The sequence below is a fragment of the Cibotium barometz genome, chromosome 38 (assembly GCF_041138505.1).
Source record: "Cibotium barometz isolate CiBa-2024 chromosome 38, ASM4113850v1, whole genome shotgun sequence".
Lineage (NCBI taxonomy): Eukaryota > Viridiplantae > Streptophyta > Polypodiopsida > Cyatheales > Cibotiaceae > Cibotium > Cibotium barometz.
Genome location: NC_141083.1, coordinates 12,798,585 through 12,819,754, shown reverse-complemented (window position 1 = coordinate 12,819,754; position 21,170 = coordinate 12,798,585). Strand labels below are relative to the sequence as shown.

The 21,170-nt window shown below is 44.8% G+C and overlaps 1 protein-coding gene across 3 annotated transcripts in view; it reads right to left on the bottom strand.

Annotated features, from left to right (window-relative positions):
• The window catches only part of LOC147616363 (NAC domain-containing protein 54-like), a 47,099-nt gene extending 27,721 nt beyond the window's left edge, over window positions 1-19,378 (bottom strand). Inside the window, exons 1-3 of one of the 3 annotated variants that reach the window (XM_086777419.1) lie at window positions 18,872-19,373; window positions 18,276-18,752; window positions 5,758-6,035 (exon numbers count right to left, since the gene is read on the bottom strand). In XM_086777419.1, the coding sequence (XP_086633545.1) occupies window positions 5,758-6,035; window positions 18,276-18,624 (627 nt within the window). In that variant the 5' untranslated portion in view covers window positions 18,625-18,752; window positions 18,872-19,373. Of the gene's footprint in view, window positions 1-5,757; window positions 6,036-18,275 lie in introns of all 3 variants that reach the window. The other 2 variants (XM_086777422.1, XM_086777421.1) reach the window with 2 other exon arrangements.
• Window positions 19,379-21,170: the final 1,792 nt, after the last annotated feature.

The window sequence follows — 21,170 nt, the reverse complement described above, 5'->3', positions numbered from 1 at the left end:
TTGTATTCTAGGATAATCTCCCATTCCCAAAGCTTGTACTTTCCAAATATTTAAACATCCTGGAGTCCACCAGACCCCTTTTAGACTGGGGATGGTGACAGTGTTGCTAAGAGACGTAATCGTATGCTTAAAAGCAAGGATTTGCCGAGTAGATTTTAGCTTGAGGCGGTCATGTGCCAACTATGTGTTGAACCGCTATCCCATTAAAGCCTTGAAATCTATGATAGCTTAATGGCAGAATCCCCACGATTACTCATACGCGAGTCTTTGGTTGTCTGGCTTATGTGCATGTACCAGCACAACAAAGACATAAACTTGATGCAAAGGCCATTAAATGTATCTTTACACGCTACAATAGTGAAAGCAAGGGTATCGACTTTATGTGCCTACTATGGGCAAAATCATTGTGTCTCGTGATGTTATCTTTGATGGATTTGCATCTCACCCATTGCTTTCATGTAAAAAACAACCATCAATCGGACCAGAAGATGTCTTTGATACATTGTTGCCTTTATTCGGGTCACATGCTAATGATGTAGGGCCCGCTTTGGCTCATTTACAGCCATCACATGGTGCTGAAATTCCTGATATTCAGCCACCTAACACTACTCAAATTGGTCCTGATATGCCTCATGATGATTAGGAGACCCTAGGTGATGCATTGGACAATGCTATTCGTGAGGCCAGGAATGTACCTCGTTGGCTGATTGACACTTTGTGTGATAGCAAACAGCCTACTCTTATGCCTTGTCGTACTCGTGCAGCATCTTCACATTTTGTTGACACTGCTCTTGTTGCCACCACATGTAATGAGGAACCTATTTCTCATGTTCATGCTTTGGAGGATGAGCATTGGGTTGCAACCATGCGGTCAGAGTTGGACTCCATTGAAAAGAACAGTACTTGGGAGTTATGTGACTTCGTTGCTGGCAAGCATGCTATTGGCACTAAGTGGGTGTAGACTTAAACATAAGCCTGATGGTTCTGTTGATCCCCATAAGGCTCGTTTGGTTGCCAATGGTTATGCTTAGTGTGAGGGAATTGACTATTTTGCTCCTACTTCGTGTATGACTACCATTCGTATTGTTGTTGCTTTGGTTGCTCACAAGGGTTGGCATGCACATTAGTTGGATGTTAAGATTGCTTTTCTTAATGGCGATCTGTTCGAAAAGGGGGCAAAAAAGAAAAGTATGTGAGTTACATAAAGCACTTTATGGCACTTTATGGCCTTAAACAGGCTCCTCGTGCTTGGAACCTGAAAATTCATGCGTGCGTGAGTGCTAATGGGTTCTGAAATAGTCAAACTAAGAGTACTCTCTTTGTTCGCAGAGATGGGGACAACCTGCTGATCCTTTTTCTTTATGTGAATGACATGCTCATTACTGGTCCTGATGAGGACAAAATTTCAGCTTTCAAAGCTGAATTGTAGCGTGCTTTTGATGTCACAGACATGGAGCATTTGCATTACTATTTGAGCATTTAGTTTATACATGTCAAGTGGGGTATCCTACTATCTCAACGGAGATACATCGAGCAACTCCTTGAGCATTTCCAAATGACAGATTGTAAATCTGTTTCTAATGGAACCAGGTTTAAAACTTTCACTTGAGGATGCTGGTGAGCCATTTGATGCTGCAACTTATCAAAAGGCTGTGGGAAGCCTTATTTATCTATGCACTACCTATCTGGACATTCAGTTTGCTGTTTCATAGTAGCTGAGCAGATTCATGCATAGCCCTGGCACTCAGCATTGGCAAGTATGTCAGCGTGTCTTTCACTACCTTAAAGGCACCATTGACTTTGCGTTGTTTTATGGCAACTCTTCTACATTGTGCTTGATTGCTTTTACAATCAATGACTGGGCAAGATGCTATGACACGCGAGTGTCTACCAATCGAAACTGTTTTCTTCTTGGTGGTTCACGCATTTCATGGCTCAGCGAGAAGCAGCCTATAGTGGCCACTTCTAGCTGTGAAGCTGTGTACAGGGCACCCTTTTCCGCTATTGTGGAAATGTGTGTGGCTACGAGTTGATCTTGGTATTAGATAGATGTCTTCCACCACCATCTACACTTACAATCAGAGGCATTACCCGCACAAAGCATATCGAGGTACATTGCCATTATGTCAATGGAGAGGCTCCATGCTAGAGAGATTGACTTGACTTATGTGCCTACACAGGCCAATGTGGCAAATGGATTTACAAAGCCTCTTTCCAGAGAGAAGTTTGAAGCTTTTCCCAAAGCTTTAAACCTATAGCCTCTACTAGGGTAGTCTACTATAGTTAGCCATTTCTCCTCCGAGAAGTTCAAGTGTGAACTCGTCTACTCACAGGCACTTTTTACCATGGCTAGACATGGGTTTTTTCCCCCCATGTGAACACACTTATTGTGTGTTGGTCTTTTAGGCCTAGACATATAGTACTTTGTACTACACATTTTATCAAAGTACATCTTTTCCAACAACTATCGAGCTCACCTCATGTTTCTCTCTCTGTGTGCTTGTGTGTGTCTCTTTGTGTGTATGCCTCTTTCCGTGCAACCCAACACAGAACCATGCCAAAGTCTCTTTTTGGATGTAGGCCGGAGACAAGGTCACCGGAGATTTCTTTGAGATTGCAGGCCGAAAAGATGGAGGGAGGGTATCCGCAGGTTGCGTGGCCTAGATGGATCCATTGTTACAAACCCCCCTCATGTGAGAGCATCACCACAAATTTCTTCAGCACTCTTCCCACTAGTGCTCCCATTTCCTCACAAGTGATGGATGTGTGTGAGCGGGTGTGGCGGCACACAAGAGAGGTGGTCCGGAACTTTCCTCCTGACCCCCTTCATATCTGAGGAGTTGGCAAAGGCTATGACGGCATTACTAAGGGGCAAATGCCTGGGAGAGGATAGTCTTCCAACCTCTTTATTTCTACGGCATTGGGATCTCATGGATGCTTGCTCCAAGGCTTCCTTCAATGAGATAATGGTTATAGGAGCCATGCTGAAGTAGTTGTCGGAGGGTTTGATCCACTTGATTCCCAAGGAGGGCGGTGTCAGATTGGAGATCCGGCAATAGAGACCCATCACCCTCCTGAGGACTGCCTGCAAAATTATGGCCAAGGCCATCAACCGGAGATTGCAACCCTTCCTCCCCGACTTGATTCATGGCACACAGACCCTTTTCATTCACGATCGAAATATTCTGGACAACATCTTCACCTTCTAGGAGGCGACCACGTCGGCTAGGATGCGGCAGCAGGATCTCATTGTGCTCCTCAATTTTGAGAGACAGAGTGTATTGGGGCTTTCTCAAGGGGACGATACGTAGGATGGGTTTCCTGGAGAAGTGGATCTGAGGTGTATCGGGACTCTACTCGACTTCTCATAGCCAAGTTCTTATTCAAGGTACTAGAGGTGATAGATTTCCACTCTCACGCTCAGTCCGGCAAGGGTGCCCTCTAGCACCCTAACTCTTCCTGTTTGTTGTTGAGGCCATGAGCAATTTTCTCTTTGCCCAGGAGACTAGACTCCAAGGATTGTCTCCCCATCCGATTTCAGGAGAAGCTTCTTGATTCCAGGTTTGCCGACGACACAGTAGCATACCTGTGGAGGGCCATGGGGAACCTCCAGAGTTCGCTGAGGCGATTGAGATTTTTGTCATGCATCAGAAACATAGATCAATTGGCACAAGTCATGTGGATTCTAGGTTGGCTCATCGCCTGCTCCAACTTGGCGTCCAATTGAAGTGGTGGCGAACCAGGTTCTTCCTGCCACCATGTGGTACATTACCTCCTACTAGTCTTTCTTCCGGGCATGTATTGGTCAGGTTCATCGTTTGATCCAAAACTTTCTATGACCTGGGAGTGATGGGAGACCAGCTACGGCCAAGGCAGCTTGGAGAGTGATCATTCAGCCCCGACGCAAAGGGGGCCTGGGTATCATCGACCTCTCCATTCACAGTCGTGCCCTGTTGGGCAAGTTGATTGTTCGTGGTCTTCATCCAGGCGGAGAGGCTTGGAAGGATTACCTATCTCCGCCCGCACTTCGACCTTGGGAGGCCCTTGGCCTCAGAGCACAAGATGGATCTTCACAGAGATGCGGACGTGTGGCTTTAGCCCAGCATTTGAGTACAGACTTGCAGCCAGCCACTTGCATGCTTGGGATCATCTCAATCCAGCCTTGCAGCAGTCAACTCAAGTAGCCTCCGAGGAGCAGCTCCAGCAGCCTTTGATATGGAATCCTTTGGTCTGTCTCCCTAGTGGTCACATACTAAAGGCTCACCCACTACAGAGCCTTGAGTATGGGAGAGTGTACATGGCAGGATCCAGAGGACAAAGAGGAGTCGCCTGGTAGCCCCTTCTTTGCTTACCCTGCATGGTTGAGCCATAGGATTCAGATGTCAGAGGTGGAGGGCACTCCAGCAGCAGCAACACATTGGCAATCCCAAGGCCTCCGCCGCATTTTCTCGCAGATTTTTGAAAACGGTTGTGGGATAGATTTTGGCCACAAAAGATCACTCTTTTCAAGTGGTAAGCTGCCACGTAGAAGCTTAGCAGTTGGCACTTGGTTGGCCATTGGGGGCAGAGGTGTGGCCATCCCCACGAGTCTCAGCATCACTGTCTTTGGGATTACCCAAAGGCCCAACAAGTCTGGCAGAGGATCCTATGCATTTTCTCTATGGATCCGGCTCCCGCCCGTATTGTTACGTGGGGCACTGTTGCTTGGGCCACCAAGGCTGCAATCATCATGCCGTATGAGGAGGAAGGTGGCGGACTAGCCCTTCAGGTCTCTCACCTTCGTATTTCCACTGTGCCAGTTCCAGCGCCTATTGGTCATTGGACCCTAGGTTCTTGTCAAACATGGGAGATTTGCAGTAGTATAGCCACGTGGCATATATGGAGACCTTGATGCAACGACGCCATCAAAGGCACCCTCACCCTGCCACAGTGGAGTCTATCCGGAGCATCTGGCTCGATATCGTTCATACCCTTCGTGGTCAATGGGGGCAACTTCATGGTGGCTCAGACCACATGAGGAAGCGTTGGGAGGCCTTCCTCAAGATTTGGCGGCACAATCCCTTTCTTACAGATAGTGGTGGCGAGCCCACTCGGCATTCTAGACCACCTATGTGGTTATTTCCCCCTCCTCCATTGCATGAGATAGCCTTCTCCTCCTAGAGCGGCCAGCCGGAGGAGAAGTGCATCCTCCCCTTTGTTCATCTTGACTAGCGTCTTCCCTTTGGGGATGGATATGTACTTAGCAATTCTGGCTGTTTTTCTTGGTAACTAATAGAAGGATCTTTTTCTCGGAAAAAAAAAAGTAAAAATAAAAAAAGGCATCATTAAAGGGCAGCTGCCCATGTATGGGCTGGAATGGGGGTGGGAATTGAAGCCGTAGGACGACGGGCAGCTGTGATCACAAGAGAGATAGAAAGAAAGTTATATTAAATGTCTGCAAATGACCCAATGGGTCTACGAGACCAAAAGTGATAACAAGAGTTCCATGTGGTTAGACCATGGAAAAAGACTAACAAAACTGAAAAAACTCATACAAAAAGATACAGTATATGTATGTCTATCTCATCATCATCATCAGCATTGTGTGCACTATTGTGAGCATGTGAAAACATGTGAAAGATACATCTCCAAGCTGTTAAAACACAAGGATCATCATCTGCATCCATCCAAAGAGAGAGAGAGAGAGAGAGAGAGAGAGATGTACAAAAAGTAACACCAAAGAGTTAAGGGGCTGTACAGAGTAAGAAAAGTAACCACCTGCTTTGCTTTTAATCTCTGACTTTCTTCATCGTTGAGCCGAAACTCATGCATGACCCAATCGGTCCTCTCTTCTTTCTTGGCTCGCCTGTCATAATATATCAAGCATTTCCTTGTTCCCACTAACCGTGAGCCAGATGCTACTGGCCTGTCTTTTCCTGAAGGTTTCCACCGACCAATTGGGGTGGCCCTATTTTCACGATTGCTCTTTGGATACTTTCTCATTTTGGGGCAAAAGAAATACCATTGCAAATCTTTTGTCTGGAGACAGGAGACCTCTGCAAGCCATAAAAAGTGAAGTAAATTATGGTACCAAAAACGCTAAACCCTCACAAAAATGAGTAATGATAGGCTGATGTTTCCAGCAGCACTTGTGTTCCTTTTACGTCCATAGAATATGTCAAGTATCTGTTTTGGATAGCATTTTTTTAATATGTAAAAAAAAAAACAGGTTGACTAGTTAATACTTGCTTAAATATGTTATTGATTACTTATGGATGCATATGCATACACATACATACATAGATACTACCTATATATAATATTGGTGGAAAACCCATGTCAATGGCTCAATGCCACACAAAATATCCTGGCGTAAATGAATATATCTTTGACAAATGAGAATCCTATAACATGAATTACGAAGCAAAGTTATACAAGAACATATTTTTTTTCTTTCAAGAAAAACAACAATATCTTATATTTTACATCGCACATTGCCGCCTCTCATCATGTACCAAGTGGCAGGGAAATCTTGCTTGCAACGCTGGCCTCTGTCTTTTTGTGTACCCAGGGTACTGTTCTCCCCATTTATCGCCCTCACTTCCCTGGTTTTCTTCCCTATTTTGCTTTGTTTCATCCTGCAACTTAGATGCAGTAGATGGCTTTCCTCCACCATGGGCACTTCAGGTATGGTGGGCCAATCCCTCCCCTCATGTTCTTAAATTCAATCCTAATCCTGCTTCTAATCCAGGTAACAAAGTCTTCTTGCTCTATGGCATGCCAAACCCCCCTATAATGGAGGGCCTAAAGTGAGGGAACCTGTTATTTTTAGTTGCAACTCAAGGAGGAAAACCCATGTTTGGCAAGGAGTTGGCAACCTTGTAATCATAGTGAGGGTTGAAGGCAGACAGCCATCCCCAAAAGATTGGGATAATTGGCCGGCCGTGAAGTGGAAAGACACAGCAACAGCACACACCCACCCATGCACCCCCCAACCCCCCTCTCTCTCTCCAGATCCCCCCCCCCCCCCCCCCCCCCCCCACCCGGCAAGGCCTATCATATGGTCCAATTCAAGAAAACGCTGAATTTTTATAACGATACACACATACATTAACAAAAGCTAATTGTGACATCCCATCTTGCTATGTATCCTCAAAGCTCCACCTGGATCATCCACACCTCGAGCATGTCTTTTTTAAGTCTTTTTTTGGGTACTAGATCTTGGAAACTCGATCAAAGTGTAAGAGGATACAATGGGCAGTGTAAACAAGAGAACACTCACAAGAAGTAAGACCTTTCGCAGATGGCAAACCTCCACACCCATCTGCTCTAGTGAAGGGAGCTTCGATGATTGATCCAGAACGGCTAAGTCCCAGATTGTATGCTGCTAGAAGCTAGGGAGTAAACTCAAGGTGACGGTGATGACTGATGAACTGTGTAGAGAAGGGACTGGCTATGTATCAATATAGGCCTATTTACATAGGGCAGCCATCTCTAACTATCTAGCTTCCAATTCATTAGGGATGAGGCTGGTCGGCCACTTGGTGCACCTCGTTATATGCAATGGTCAGGATGGGAGAGATGCGCATACACAGTTCATGCTTGGAAGACCTTTAAGAGTCTTCCGGAGGATCCGAGAGTTGCATCCACTCACCATCTTAGGGGCTCTCGCATTCGTATTGATCAGATTGATGCAGCTATTCCGCATGAGTGGCTTTCTGGGACCTTTCACGGAGACTATCATCCGAGTTGGCTGGGAGTTTTTTCGAGGATAGGCATACCTCTGCAGGTCATTGCTCTGCCAGGCCAGGAGGATACAGATTTCCTTATGTATTCTATCATGCCTGGTGGGAGATTGAGGAGATGTAGTATGGAGGAGATCATACCAAACACTAGGCTTAGTCCAATGAGGATTGTTGGTCGCTCGGGGAAGCACTGGTTCATTGACCCTTCTCCTCAGATAGTGACTCATGGCTCTTGGTGTTTGTGGCTATATGGTGGCAGTCCTATCAGATATCTTCAGTGGGATCCAAAGGAGTGGGAGTGGATTGATGCCTTCGATCCTTTGAAAAGCCTTCCTTTTTTCAGTTTCACTGTTCGGAATGCCAAGCTTCTCCTCACTCGACAGATACATAGGATCCCTACTCTCAGGCCTCATTTGGAGAGCTATGATATTTCTCCAGTGATACAGCGCAGATATTGGCATAGACTTTGGCACTCATACAGAAGGAGCCAGATCTCTCATTTCTTTTGGTTATTCTTACATGGTGGTCTCCCCACCAATCAGTGGAAATCAGTTTTCAATGTAGCACCTTCCTGTCCTAGATGTGCGGCAGATTCTGAGTCCGTACAACATTGTCTATGGCGATGCAGCATTGCACAGCAGATTTGGGGTCCTGTAGCCCAACTTATGGGCAAACTGAGTGGCCAAGCCATGCACATGACTTGGGGGGCAGTTGCTTGGCTCTCCCAGTCCGGTCCACAAATTTTTTATGAGGACAATGGTACAGATTCTGTTTTTTTCATTCGTAGAGGTATTGCCCAGCATGGTCTATTAAATTGCAGGATGTTCCTCACTCTGATTATACACCCCCTAGACAGAGGATTGACACCAGTTGGGAGATTATTGCCAGTATTACAGCATGGCAAATCTGGAGAGCTAGATGCACGGAGGCTATTGAGGGTGTCCAAATTTTTGGGTCTCAGTGCATTAGTACTATATGGGGTGATACCATCCACACTCTTATGGCTACTTGGGCTTGCATTCAGGGGCCCTCTTGTTCTGCGCAAGCGAAGCGTGTGATATTTATGCAGGAATGGGACCATGGCATCTTCTTTTCCTCTAGTACCACAGGTCTTACATGGCATCATGATGCTCCTCAGTGGTTAAAATCACCTTACATATTGGGGTGATTCTATTCTCTTCCAGCTTATAGCTGTGATTGTTGTATGTTTTTCTCATACTTGATAGACGTCTCATTCTGAAAAAAAAAAAAACTATCTAGCCTCCTAGGCCACCATCCCTAGTGAATACGAGAATGCCGGACCCCCACGCGACTCAACCATGGCTACTCCCTTTTTTTTCCCGAGAAAGTGATCCTTCTATTAGTTACCCAACAAAATAACCATAATGACTAGGTACAAACTCAACTCTATAAGAGGGGAGCGAGGATCAAGAAAACTGAAAAGGGAAAGGACACTCTCATCCCCCGGTTGGCCGCTCTGGGAAGATTAGGCTACCTCATACAATTGGGAGGGGGGGGGAGGGGGGACAACCACATGTGGTCTATAGTGCCAAGTGGGCTCACCACCACTATCGATGCAAAAAGGACCATGATGCCAAATCCTCAAGAAGGCCTCGCGGCGCTTTTGCATATGCGGTTGGAGCCACCCTTAAGCTTCCCCCACTGTCCACGGAGGGTATGAATGATATCAAGCTAGATGCTCTGCATGGACTCCGCTGGCGGGGTGAGTGTGCCCTCGATGGCCTCGCGACAGCGAGCTCTCCAAATATGCCACGCAGCAATGCTGATGCAAATCTCCCGTCTTTGGCTCGAACCAAGAGTCCAATTATCAGTGGAGGGAGCTTGAACTAGAACTAGAGAAATATGGAGATGAGACACTTGTAAGGCAAGTCCCCCACCATCCTCCTCATATGCCATGGCGGCCTCAGGTAACTGTGCGGAAGGGGGCCAGGTATCTCCTAGAAAGCTTACCGGCAGGTAGCTTTCTCTCCTTGTGAAACATAACCTGTTCAGGTTGAAGAACTTCCTGTAGCTCAGCTTAGTGCCCATATTGTCAAACAGAGCTCTCCAAAAGAAGCTTGTAGTCCTGGGATCTATGTTCCCCACAATGGATTTAGGCATACCATGGTGTTTAAACACTTGTGCCACAAATATCTTGTCCATATGCTCAGGCTTAATGGTTTTCTTGACCGGCAAGAAGTGTGCTTGCTTGCTAAATCTGTCAACAATGGTCTAAATAGCATCATTGCCTTGCTGAATATAAGGCAAATCCATGATAAAATCCATTGCAAGGAATAGGCAAAGGCTGAAGCAAACCAAGAGCCTTTTGCTGTCAAACTTAACTTTCTAGCAAGTGATCCATACACGTACATATACCTCTATATCTTTGCGCATTCCTGGCCAAAAGAGGTAACGCTCAATCATGCGTGTAGTAGGCATTATACCTCTGTCCTGCATACGGAGGAGCATGGTAATCGTCAATGAATTTTTGCCTCATGTTTGACACAACACAGGGGCAGTTATCCTTCATGCATGTCCAGCCACTAAATCAGTCCATATATGCCCAAAATTAGCATCTGTATGGTACAATTCATGCATGGTAGACAAGTCCACATGTGAGGCAATCGACACTGCACCCCCATATAGTTTTCTAGACAATGCATCTGCCACCACATTTTTCTTTCCTAGAGTGTGTATAATCTAAAAACGAAACATAGATAAGAAGTTTGCCATCCTCGTATGCTTCTCTGAAAGCTTTGTTTGTGTCAAGAAGTACCTTAGGCTTTGATGATCTGTCTTGACCATAAAATCAGCCCCAAGAAGGTAGTGTTTCCAATTAGTCAAGGCATGAATCACAACCAACTCCTCATAAATGCCCAAAGAAAGTTTTGCATCATAACAACGGCTTTCATAAGCAATGGCATGTCCTTGATTTCGGACAACCCCAATGCAAATTCCGGATGCATTACACTCCACACCAAAAAGGTTTCTACAAGTCTGGAATGAGTAGGACAAGCCCACTCATCACGACATACTTAAGACAAACAAAAGCCTCTTTCTCATCAACTGTCCATTTGAAGATGGCCTTCTTCTTAGTGAGCTCATGCAATGGCGAAGCAATCCATACAAAGTGTCTAATAAAACGCCTATAACATGAGCATAAACCCAAAAAGCTCTGTACTTTATGTCCAAAAGATAGCTTAGGCCAATTCTGAATGGCTTCAATCCATAGTTGTCAGGTATGAAAAGTTCGATTTAGTACGGTACGTTCAAATACGGTCTCGGAACGCACCGCTTAATTTTGAAAATAAAAATATGGTGGAGGTACGGTCCATTTAAAAAATACTTAAAAATATAAAAAATAAATATATATTGTTATACATACATACACATAGATGTAAAACGTAGAGAAGTTACAACTTACCCAAAGAGGTAGCTCTCCTAGTAATGCATCTGCAAAGCAATCCTTGTATGCATTAAAAAATTTCAGCCTTTCACTTGTGAGAGTATCTATGCATACATCATTACATTCAACCTTATCGCAAACAAAGACTAAGTGCGCGGAAACACTATTTCTCATTGCTTTATTAATTTGAACATGAGATACAACTGGGATGGAGTCTCCCTCTTGGCCAGCATTAACAACATGCATGCGGCCTCTGCATAAAAGTAATCCGGTTGGTCTTGTACTCCTTGCGGGGCTCAATGGGGTGATGCCACGGTTTTCCCAACAATACATCACATCCCTGCAATGGTGTAACCAAGAAATTCTCATGATCAAGATACCCTTGGATGTGTATACGCAACTTCCCAATGATAGGGGTCACTTGCACTTGTTTTTCCTCAAAAGCAGCCTCCACCTCAATATGGGGTTCCATGTCCCCTACATCAATGTTCAATGCAGATGCCATCTCCACAGAAATGAAGTTGTTTGTGGCACAATCATCAAACATAAAGAGTGTGGGCTGATCCTTAAGTTATCCCCACGCTTTGCAAACTATCCTCTCTTTGTCATCCTTACCTATATTTCCTTGCACATCGAGAATGGCATGCACATTAGCCTTTTGTTGCTTCTCATTGTCCTTATTCTTGCGCTTATGATATTCATGAAACATGTGATCTTGGCTGCCACATGAGAAGCACTTACCCTCCTTGGCATATTGCTCCCTTTGCTCAAGAGTGAGACTAAACTTGTACTTTTTTTTAGAGGCATTCTTTGACTACTTATTTTCAGCCTTCCCACCACTCTTTACATCTTTCACAAAAGGTTTAGCATGATGTCTGCTGTCGGAAAAACAATCTTGGAACTCACAAAAGAAATCAGTCCTGTCCTTATCTAACGTAGACAAATTAGATTTAGACTCATCATCTTTTGCATCCTTTACAAAAATCAAGTACGCTGAAAGATGCTTTTTCATTACTGATGAAATTGCGGAAGCTGATACAATAGGAACAAATTCCCCTTTAAGCTTTACATCCAAAACATGTTCTTTCTCTCTATGAGTCAAAGTAATCTTCCTGTTATATGTATCCACCACTACTGCATGTACTCTATGGCACCATGGCATACCCAACAAAACATCACATCCATCAAGTGGCATGATGAAAAACTCCTCACTGTCCACATAACCCTGCACATGAAGCCTGAACTTCCCAATAATAGGAGTGACGGGTTCTGCATACCCAGGACAAGCCATATTAGCCTCATACAAAGGCCCCATCTCCTCTGCACGAATCCCCAATCGGCCAGTCAAATCCGGTGAAATAAAGTTGGCTCTAGCACCTGTGTCAAAGAAAATCAAGGCATTTTGATCTCTCACTTTGCCCCATGCAGTCTCTTCACCACCTGGCTGTTCCCCAACAAGATCAGGAACTAACCCTGCAGAAGGTTTTGGTTTCTTAGACTTGGGCTCTCCTTTAGTATCAGAGTCATTTTGGGACTTACGCTTGGGACAATAAAAGACATATGTCCCTCCACTGTACAGTAAAAACATTTCCGAGCATCCATCAAAGCCTCTCTCCTCAGGAGTTCTCTTGGGCATTGGTAACTTCTTATACCGCTTCTCTATAGACCCTTTTGCATCACGCGAAGCATGCCCTGACTTTTCAGATCTCTTGTGTGAGCTTTTACTTCCTTTAAATCCAGTTGAGACCCCATTGAGTAATGCATTTGCTGTCATAGCATTATCTATCACCTGTGACATATTTGTTACTCGAGTCTTTATGCAATAGTTACGCACTTCCTTGGGCAGTCCACAACAATACTTCTCCACCTGCTCAGACAAAGGAACTGTACGATAAGCAGTAACTGGAAGTAAAGCTTCCCAAAACTTCTTATTATAATCTTCAAGATTTTCACACTTTGATGCATCCAACTTTTGCCATGCTGTCATTACATCCACCTCAAAAGTAGATGTGAGCCATACAAAAGAGAACACCTGTTTAAACTGTACCCAAGTAGATGGTACTATGCCTTGTAAAAGAAGAGTGGACCACCACTGCAATGCATTACCCTTGAGAAAAGTCGCAGCTTTCACCTTAGAGGATTCCGTGTAATTACCACCAGAAAAAGCAGTATCAAACTGTTGTAAAAAGGTAAGTGCCTTTAGCTTATCTTTGGCCCCATTGAATGTATCGAATTTCACAACAGCTCCCCCTTCCTTATAATCCTTCGCCTTACCCATAGGCGTTAGATTATCGTAAGGAAGTGGTTTCACAAGATTGCTACCTCCGACATTCATGCCCATCATAGGGTCAACATTGCCAATTCCCACACCTGGCATTCCATACATTCCAGCCATGTTTCAAAACATACCACTATGCATACCAGGCTGCATGCCCCCATACATGTTTCCTTGCATTCCGGGCTGCATGCCCCCAAACATGTTTCCTTGCATTCCGGCATACATATTCCCTTGCATACCGGGCTGAAAAATTCCCTGGAATACCCATGCCGCTGTAGAAACACCAAAGATGTCCAATCTCGAGCCTATGCACTCTTCCCAATGGTATGAGGGAGGGATGCAAAGCTAGGGCTAAGAGAGGGGTTGTTTGGTACTATTCTAGACTGCATATGAATGCTGTAAATAAATGAGAATGCTGCGCTTTACCTTCACCAAGTGGCTAGAGCAAAACGATGAATGTATGAATGCTAAAAACTGCATGGATGCAAAAAACGCAAGATTTACTGATGGCTGAATGCTGTGAACTGATGGCTGAATGCTGAGGACTGATGCGTTTGTTGATGAAGGGCTGAATGCATAAGCCATAGTCACAAGCAACGAGGGACGGTAACGGGGAACAGGGACGGGGACGGGACGGGGGACGGCCATAAGTAGGGAACGGGATGGGGGAGGGAACGGCACTCAAAAAATACTTTTTGTTAAAGTTTTTCTACTCTACACTTATTCTACTTTGGAAGTACATCAAAATGAGCACAAATTTACATAAAATGGTAAGCTTTTGAGTCATATTAACACCGGATGGTGGCCGAGTGTGACCAGATAGCATGAGACGATTCTGGAGAAGGTTGGCACACTGCCAACCAGGCTACATGCATATGCGGTGAGTTATTATACACCTACTGCATATGGGCTGTAAATTTTAGGTCCGTTGCAGCGCGCAGTTTCACACCAGCCTACTTGGAGGAAGGTGCGGAGGGGGGCGTGAGCCCCTCTCTGCCGTTTACGCTAAAGCCTAAACTCCATGCTTGTAGCCTTGTAGCCTTGTTCTTATATAGATATTAGATAGGCAAGAGAGAGGCAAGGACAAGTGAGAGAGAGAGAGAGGCAAGGGCCAAGCCTCAAGGGCCAAGGGCCAAGGCCCCAAGGCTCAAGCCTAAAGGCCAAACCTCAAGGCAAGAGAGAGGCAAGGGCCAAGGCCCAAGGCCCGAGGCCCAAGCCTCAAGGCCCAAGCCTCAAAGGCTCAAGCCTAAAGGCCAAACCTCAAGGCAAGAGAGAGGCAAGGGCCAAGGCCCAAGGCCCAAGGCCCAAGCCTCAAGGCCCAAGCCTCAAAGGCTCAAGGCCTCCCCAAACGGCCAAGCCAAACGGCTAGAAACGGCCCCGCAAACGGCTAGAAACGGGCAAAAGAAACCACAGAATGGCTCCCTACCGTCCCCCCACAGCCGTCCCCGTTCCTACTGACGTCCCCTTCACCGTCCCTTGTGAGGGACGCCTCCAGGGGGACGTCCGTCCGTCCCCTGCCGTCCCCGTCCCTACGCCGTCCCGTTTCACCGTCCCGACATTCCAAGCCTCCGTCCCCTCCGTCCCCTGTGACTATGGCATAAGCACTCATGCTCCTCTTGCTGAAGGATGATACGCTTCTCCAAAACACGTGGATCTGAGGTGGATGCAAGGCTGAATGGGATGCGCCTAAATGCTCCTTGGCTGAATTATGAGATGAATGAGAGAATGGGTCAAGCCCTCCTATTTATACTAGTAAGGTTGCTAGTTGGTTGGCACTAGATGTTGGCCGACTGCTCTATAAACATTAAATGCTTAATGATGATGCATAAATGCTGAAAATGATGGGAAAATTACCAGATAAATCCTAGATAAATCCTGGATGCTATCTGGGTTCCTGCAATGGTCTAGATGTTATGCATGAATGATGTGCAATATGCAGGATGCTTTCTGATGCAAACCTGAGGTTTCTACTAACTGTATATGCATGAATGCGTCTCTTTAAGTGGGTTAAGGGACTTAGACTAACTGACTGACTGATTGAGAGACTTGGACTAACTGATTGACTGACTGACTGACTATGGCTGAGAATGACCTATGTAGCTCGTGCCTGACTTATCCTAGACTGAGGATATACAATGGGGTCACGGCATACGACAAATATCATCCTACTAGGTTCTAATAATGTACAGATGTTGCACTGCCGATGATGAGCCAGTTTGTCATGATGCACTACAGTGCAGAGTGCATGTGACACGCACACGCTTCAGCCCTAGTTGTGCTTGCCATAACATGCTGCCAGGCGGCATTGTGCCACTGGGTTGTGGGCAAAAAGCATTGCACCCAACCTGCTGCACCCATCTCCTTGCAACAGCACCCAACAGTCCCCTGCAACACTTGCACCCAATCGCATATAATCATGGCGAAGCCACACCTAGCCACCATCAACCGGGTTCCCCTTGCGACTCATGCACACGAGATAGCGGTCTGTTTTACCTTCTCCCCTTCCCTGGAAGACTCATGGCTTTCTAGCCATGCCCACCACCACCGCATCCACAATTTCTGTTTGTCACAACCAGGCTCTGATACTAATGTAAGGTCTCCCTAGACCTAGCCCTAGAACTATCTGACTAGGAGTGAGGGGACAGCCACTCTCCCACGAGCTAGAGGTCATAGCTACATCCTGGTATCGCATACCAGTACGCCACACCCTATAGGTGCTGTCGCGATGAACATACTCGATGGGCTATGCTCAACAATGTCAAACCAGATGATTGTAATAACTTGTGAACCTAGGTTTCACTTATATGGGCCACTGGACAGGGATATCTCCCCACTAGGCACCTGCGTCCGGCCTCCATCCTGACCCCACATGAGTGTAACAACAGCCATGACCAAATAAAATGTCGAAAATAGAGATACGCCAAGGGACACCAGACTGGGGCCAAAAATGGGCCAATCCCCCCACCCCCCTCCCCAAAAAGAAACACAAATCTTTATTGCCAAGGAGTATTTCATCTTGTACAAGCTTTGGGGGCCTCTTCTTCTCCCACACCTGGAGAAAGGCCAAATTATCCACATACAATCTTTAATATTTATTTACAACAGGTTTTTTACCTTTTGCCCCAAAATACCACATGTAGAACTATATACATATATACACATGTACCGGACATGGGTACTAATCTTCACGCCTTCAATCCAAAAACGCCACTCATTCCCATACTCATGGTCTTCAACATATAATAATGCATCAAATCAAACCTTTAAGCTCTTCAATGATAACTTCAAATGGCCAGATTCAGCCCCAACAGCATGTCCTTTTTGAAATTACAGCCGGTACACATGATACAAGAGGCAGTACAGTCAGTACAAGTCAGCAAAACAACAAGTACAGGTGCTAAAACAACAGGAACATGTGTTGGTGGAGCCAGTACAACAAGCACTAGAGGCGGTACAGCAGGTACATATGGCTGATACAGCAGGTACATTTGTAGTACAGCAGGTACAGGGCAGCAAACAGCAAGTACAGTGAGTACATAGGGTGGAACAGCAGGTACATACAGGTATGGCAGCAGTAAGATCAAGTACAGGGAAGTGCGGTTTTGTGCGGATGATGATAACTGAGGCCCAAACAGCCTCCCACTCTAATTGTCCTTGCTGGGATAATGGAGTTTGCATTCTTCATGGGCGGCCTCCCCTCCAATTCCTCCCGCCGGGACTAATCTGCTATGAGTCCACATTTCCCAATAAGCACTTGACTTATCCCATAGGAGAGAGAAAAAAAACCATCTGAGACTTGACTAGACTTCCTCTAGTCCTAATCATAAAAAGAAGACACCCTAGGCTCTGGCACCTATGCTCTAACTACGATGTCGTGTGTACGGAAGTCCAAACATAGGTTGCAATCCAAAAAGTAAAAGAAGCTATGTCCTCCTTCCGGCTCAGACTTGACTAGACTTCCTCTAGTACTAAAAAGAAGAGACCCTAGGTTCTGACACCTTTGTTTGCTCTGACTTCGATGTCATGAGTACACAAGTCCAAACATAGGTTGCAATCAGAATAAGCTGTCCTCACCCACCAATTGGAAAGTAACATTTCCAAAGCTATGTCCTCACCCACAACCCTTTCACTCCATACTACAAAGGACCAATTCAGGTGTGCGGCAGCCAATTGTATAAGGCATACACAAGCTCTTTAAAATCCATATTATTAATATGCTAAACTTGTATTTATCTGAATGTTCAAATCTATGAATACTCTCATAACCAAATATTCAAAGATCCAAAACACTCATGACAAAAAATACCTCTGACGATCACCAACCAAAAAAACAACTGGACATTTAATTACATCAACTAAGCAAGATGTCAAACAGTCTTCAAGTTGTGTGTCCCCCAAGCAGAATCATAAGAAATATGGTCATTTGACCAACCTATGCAACAGCCCAAGCACCATTATCTCATACGGCGAATCGCAAGACAATCTGTGAATGAACATGAATCTTCCGGTAAACAGGCATTGGATATGCTGTTTGTATGCTGGTCTGGCCAGTCCTTTTCAGACCCAAAATAATGTCAAAAATGTCATTAAACAAGTTCATATTGTGCCCGATATATGTCCCGCCCACTGGTGCATAACTTGGGTAATTTTTCAGCGGCAATTGAGCTATCAAATCTGCCCCCAACTTTCCCAATTCTGCCCCTAAATCTGTTGTTTAGGCAGCAGCAGCTACAGGTCATGTCTATGTGCATCCAAATTAAGGCGAGCACATGACATTCATGCTTACGTGCATACACACATGAGAAAGAGAGAGAACGTGACAGAGACAAAGAGAGAAATGATGATGATGAGCAAACATAGAATATACCGTGAAGGTCCCATGGCTCAAACTCATAGAGATCAATCTCAGCAATGACATCGAGCTCCATTTTGAGGCCACATATCTTGTGCTTGAGGTAGTACAGCACAAGCTCCTGGTCGGTGGGATGAAACCTGAAGCCAGGGGGAAGAAAATATTTCCCTGCAAGCAAAACCCCTTCCTCGTCTTGTTCATAGCTGTCCGGTGGTAAGCAAGGCGGGTTAAAAACCTCTGTATCCAGGCCAAGCTCAAGCTCTTCTTCCTTGGCTACCTCTTCATATGCACGGGAAGACTTTGTTACCACAGGAAGCTCCTTAGCAAGAAAGGAGCACGACTCTGCAGCCATGGCGGTGGACATGAGCCTCTGAAGACTTTCTGTGCAATGGAATGGCTAGAACAGGTTTTTATCAGGTGAAATAAGGTTGTCCTCTTCCCAGGTGAAACTCGAATAAGCAGCTTCCTTTTCTTAGTCTGCTAGTTAAAACGCTTATGCAGAACAAGAAAGCTTGTTTCAGATGAAACCCTAATATACTGCAAAACTCAGATGAAACCCTGATTATCAGATAAAACCCTAATATGATGAGAGAGTAAGAATCCTCCTAAACCTTCATGGTCTGCTGATTCTGCTTCTCCGACTTCTTGTCAAACGCAACCCTGATATACTGCAGAAAAGAAAGAACGAGCGGAAGCGTTGTTGCTGCTTATGAGGCTTTTTTCTGACAGGCAGGCTTATACGAAGCAGAAGCTGTGCTTAGTCTGCTTGTTAGATGAAGCCCTAATATGCTACGAGAACAGAAGAACGCAGCTTCTTGCTTCTGCTTCTGCTTCTCCTTCTCCTTCTCCTTAGTCTGCTTGTAAGATGAAACCCTATGCCTTCATCTGATTTTCATGCTGCTCGTTCTCCTTCATCTGCTTCTGCGCCTTCTTGGTCTGCTGTCTGTGAAACCCTAATATGCTGCAGCAACAGAAGCCACTATTCTGGGTCTAGTTATCGTCCTTTCTGCGATTGCGTATGCTGCTACCTTCTTGCTCTGATAAACCCTAATCAGGGAGCACGGCAGAGGTACTTTCTTCTGCAATAACCCAAACGACGAGATGAGGGTAAACACACTTGTCGCAAGCACGGGCACAATGGTCCCACTTAAGTCTTTCACCCGTATGGGCGGCTGACTTGTATAATAGTTCCTCCAATGTCGATTTCAGACGCGCGTTTCAAAGGAAATATAATCTATCATTTTCTGATAGTTGTCCTTTAATGATTCTATACTTTTAAAAACTGCACACAATTTTTGAGATCCTGAAGTAATACCCTTCATTTTTTGCTTTTAATTAATAAGACGACCCAAAATAATATTTTGGGTGCATATTTGAGTCAAAATCATAAGTGACTTTGCACTCAATATGCATGTGTCTTCTTTACCTTGAGGAGAGAAACAAAGTCTCTGCACTCCATGGGGCTTTGCTTTGGCTAGAGAAACGAAATCTCTCGTTCAGATAAACTCTCTCTCTCTCTCTCTCTCTCACACACACACACACACATGTTTAGTCCTAGCCAATAACGCCTTACCAAGCAATGGGGGGAGAAGGTGGAGGAATTCACACAAGAGGGAGGGGGGCAATGTGAAAGGTCCACCCTAGAGCATGAATATCTTAGGATTAAAAGCCGACTTAAATTAATACACAATATAAAACCTTTTGTGAATATATTCTATAAATGTTAAATATTCAAATATATACATGTTATGAATACATAATGAATATACATGTTATGAATACAAAATTTGGCACTCTCAAATGGATTTCGCATGTATAAATACAAAATTTGGCACCGTCAAATGGATTCCACATGTTAAATACAAAATTTGGCACTGTCAAATGGATTCCACATGTATAAATACAAAATTTGGCACTGTCAAATGGATTCCGTACACCTAAAATCCCCGCATCTAGCCTCAGTTGTATTCACATTATGTAGAGGATGTGGGCCACTCTGCTTGTGCCATAACCACAAACCTTGTATATATGGGTAGAGATAGGAGTTGGACACGCACTTAAGTTGGGCGTGGCGGTCGAGCAAAATAGAACTTTTTGATAATGTGGAAAGGAGAATTCTTTCATTTCTCAATTGTAAAGCTTTCTTCTTCTCTTAAGCTCTTGCTTGATTATAGTGCGCATGCTTGTGTGTGTTGATGGTGTATATAGGGTGTGCATTCCTGCTTGCTTGAGTGAGAGTGATTGAGAAAGATTGTAAAAGAGGGTGGTTCAAGCTTCCTAGCTTAACCATTGCCTTTTGGAAGGATTGCTTAGTTGATTAGAGAGTAGAGGAAGGGCTTAAACAAGAGGGATTTACACACCTCTTGGCTTCTTTAGCCTCTCTAAAGGGACTTCCATGATCTAAGACAAGTGGTCTAACCACTAGCACTACGATTCCTTGCTAGAGAGCAAGAAGGTTCTTGACATAAACAAATGGTGCCTCGCTGTCAAGAATCAAACTAGTCTTGGACAAGGTAAGGGAGTCGAGCTTCTTTTCTATTCAAAAAATTTATATTTCTTCCAGTCTATCTTACTCTTGGATGCAAATCCTTGTTTGAATATTGAGGAAGTGTATCCAAGATTGGAGTTGCATTGTGTGATTGTTTGTGTGATTGGTGTGATTAGGAGTAGGTTTGTGTGATGAAATAAGGAATTTACTTCTAACCTTAATTTCTTTTATGTTTTTTAGTGCTTATTTTGTTCAATTTTTTGTCTTATGGGAGTGGTGCAAGCTCTCCTAGGTGTGATAGAGATACGCTATCTCTCCACTTGGTAGATTTCATCATAACTATGAACATTAGCCTTAGATTAATTAGGACATTAGTGTACATAAGCATTTTTTACCTATATTAGCTTAATTAAGACATTAAT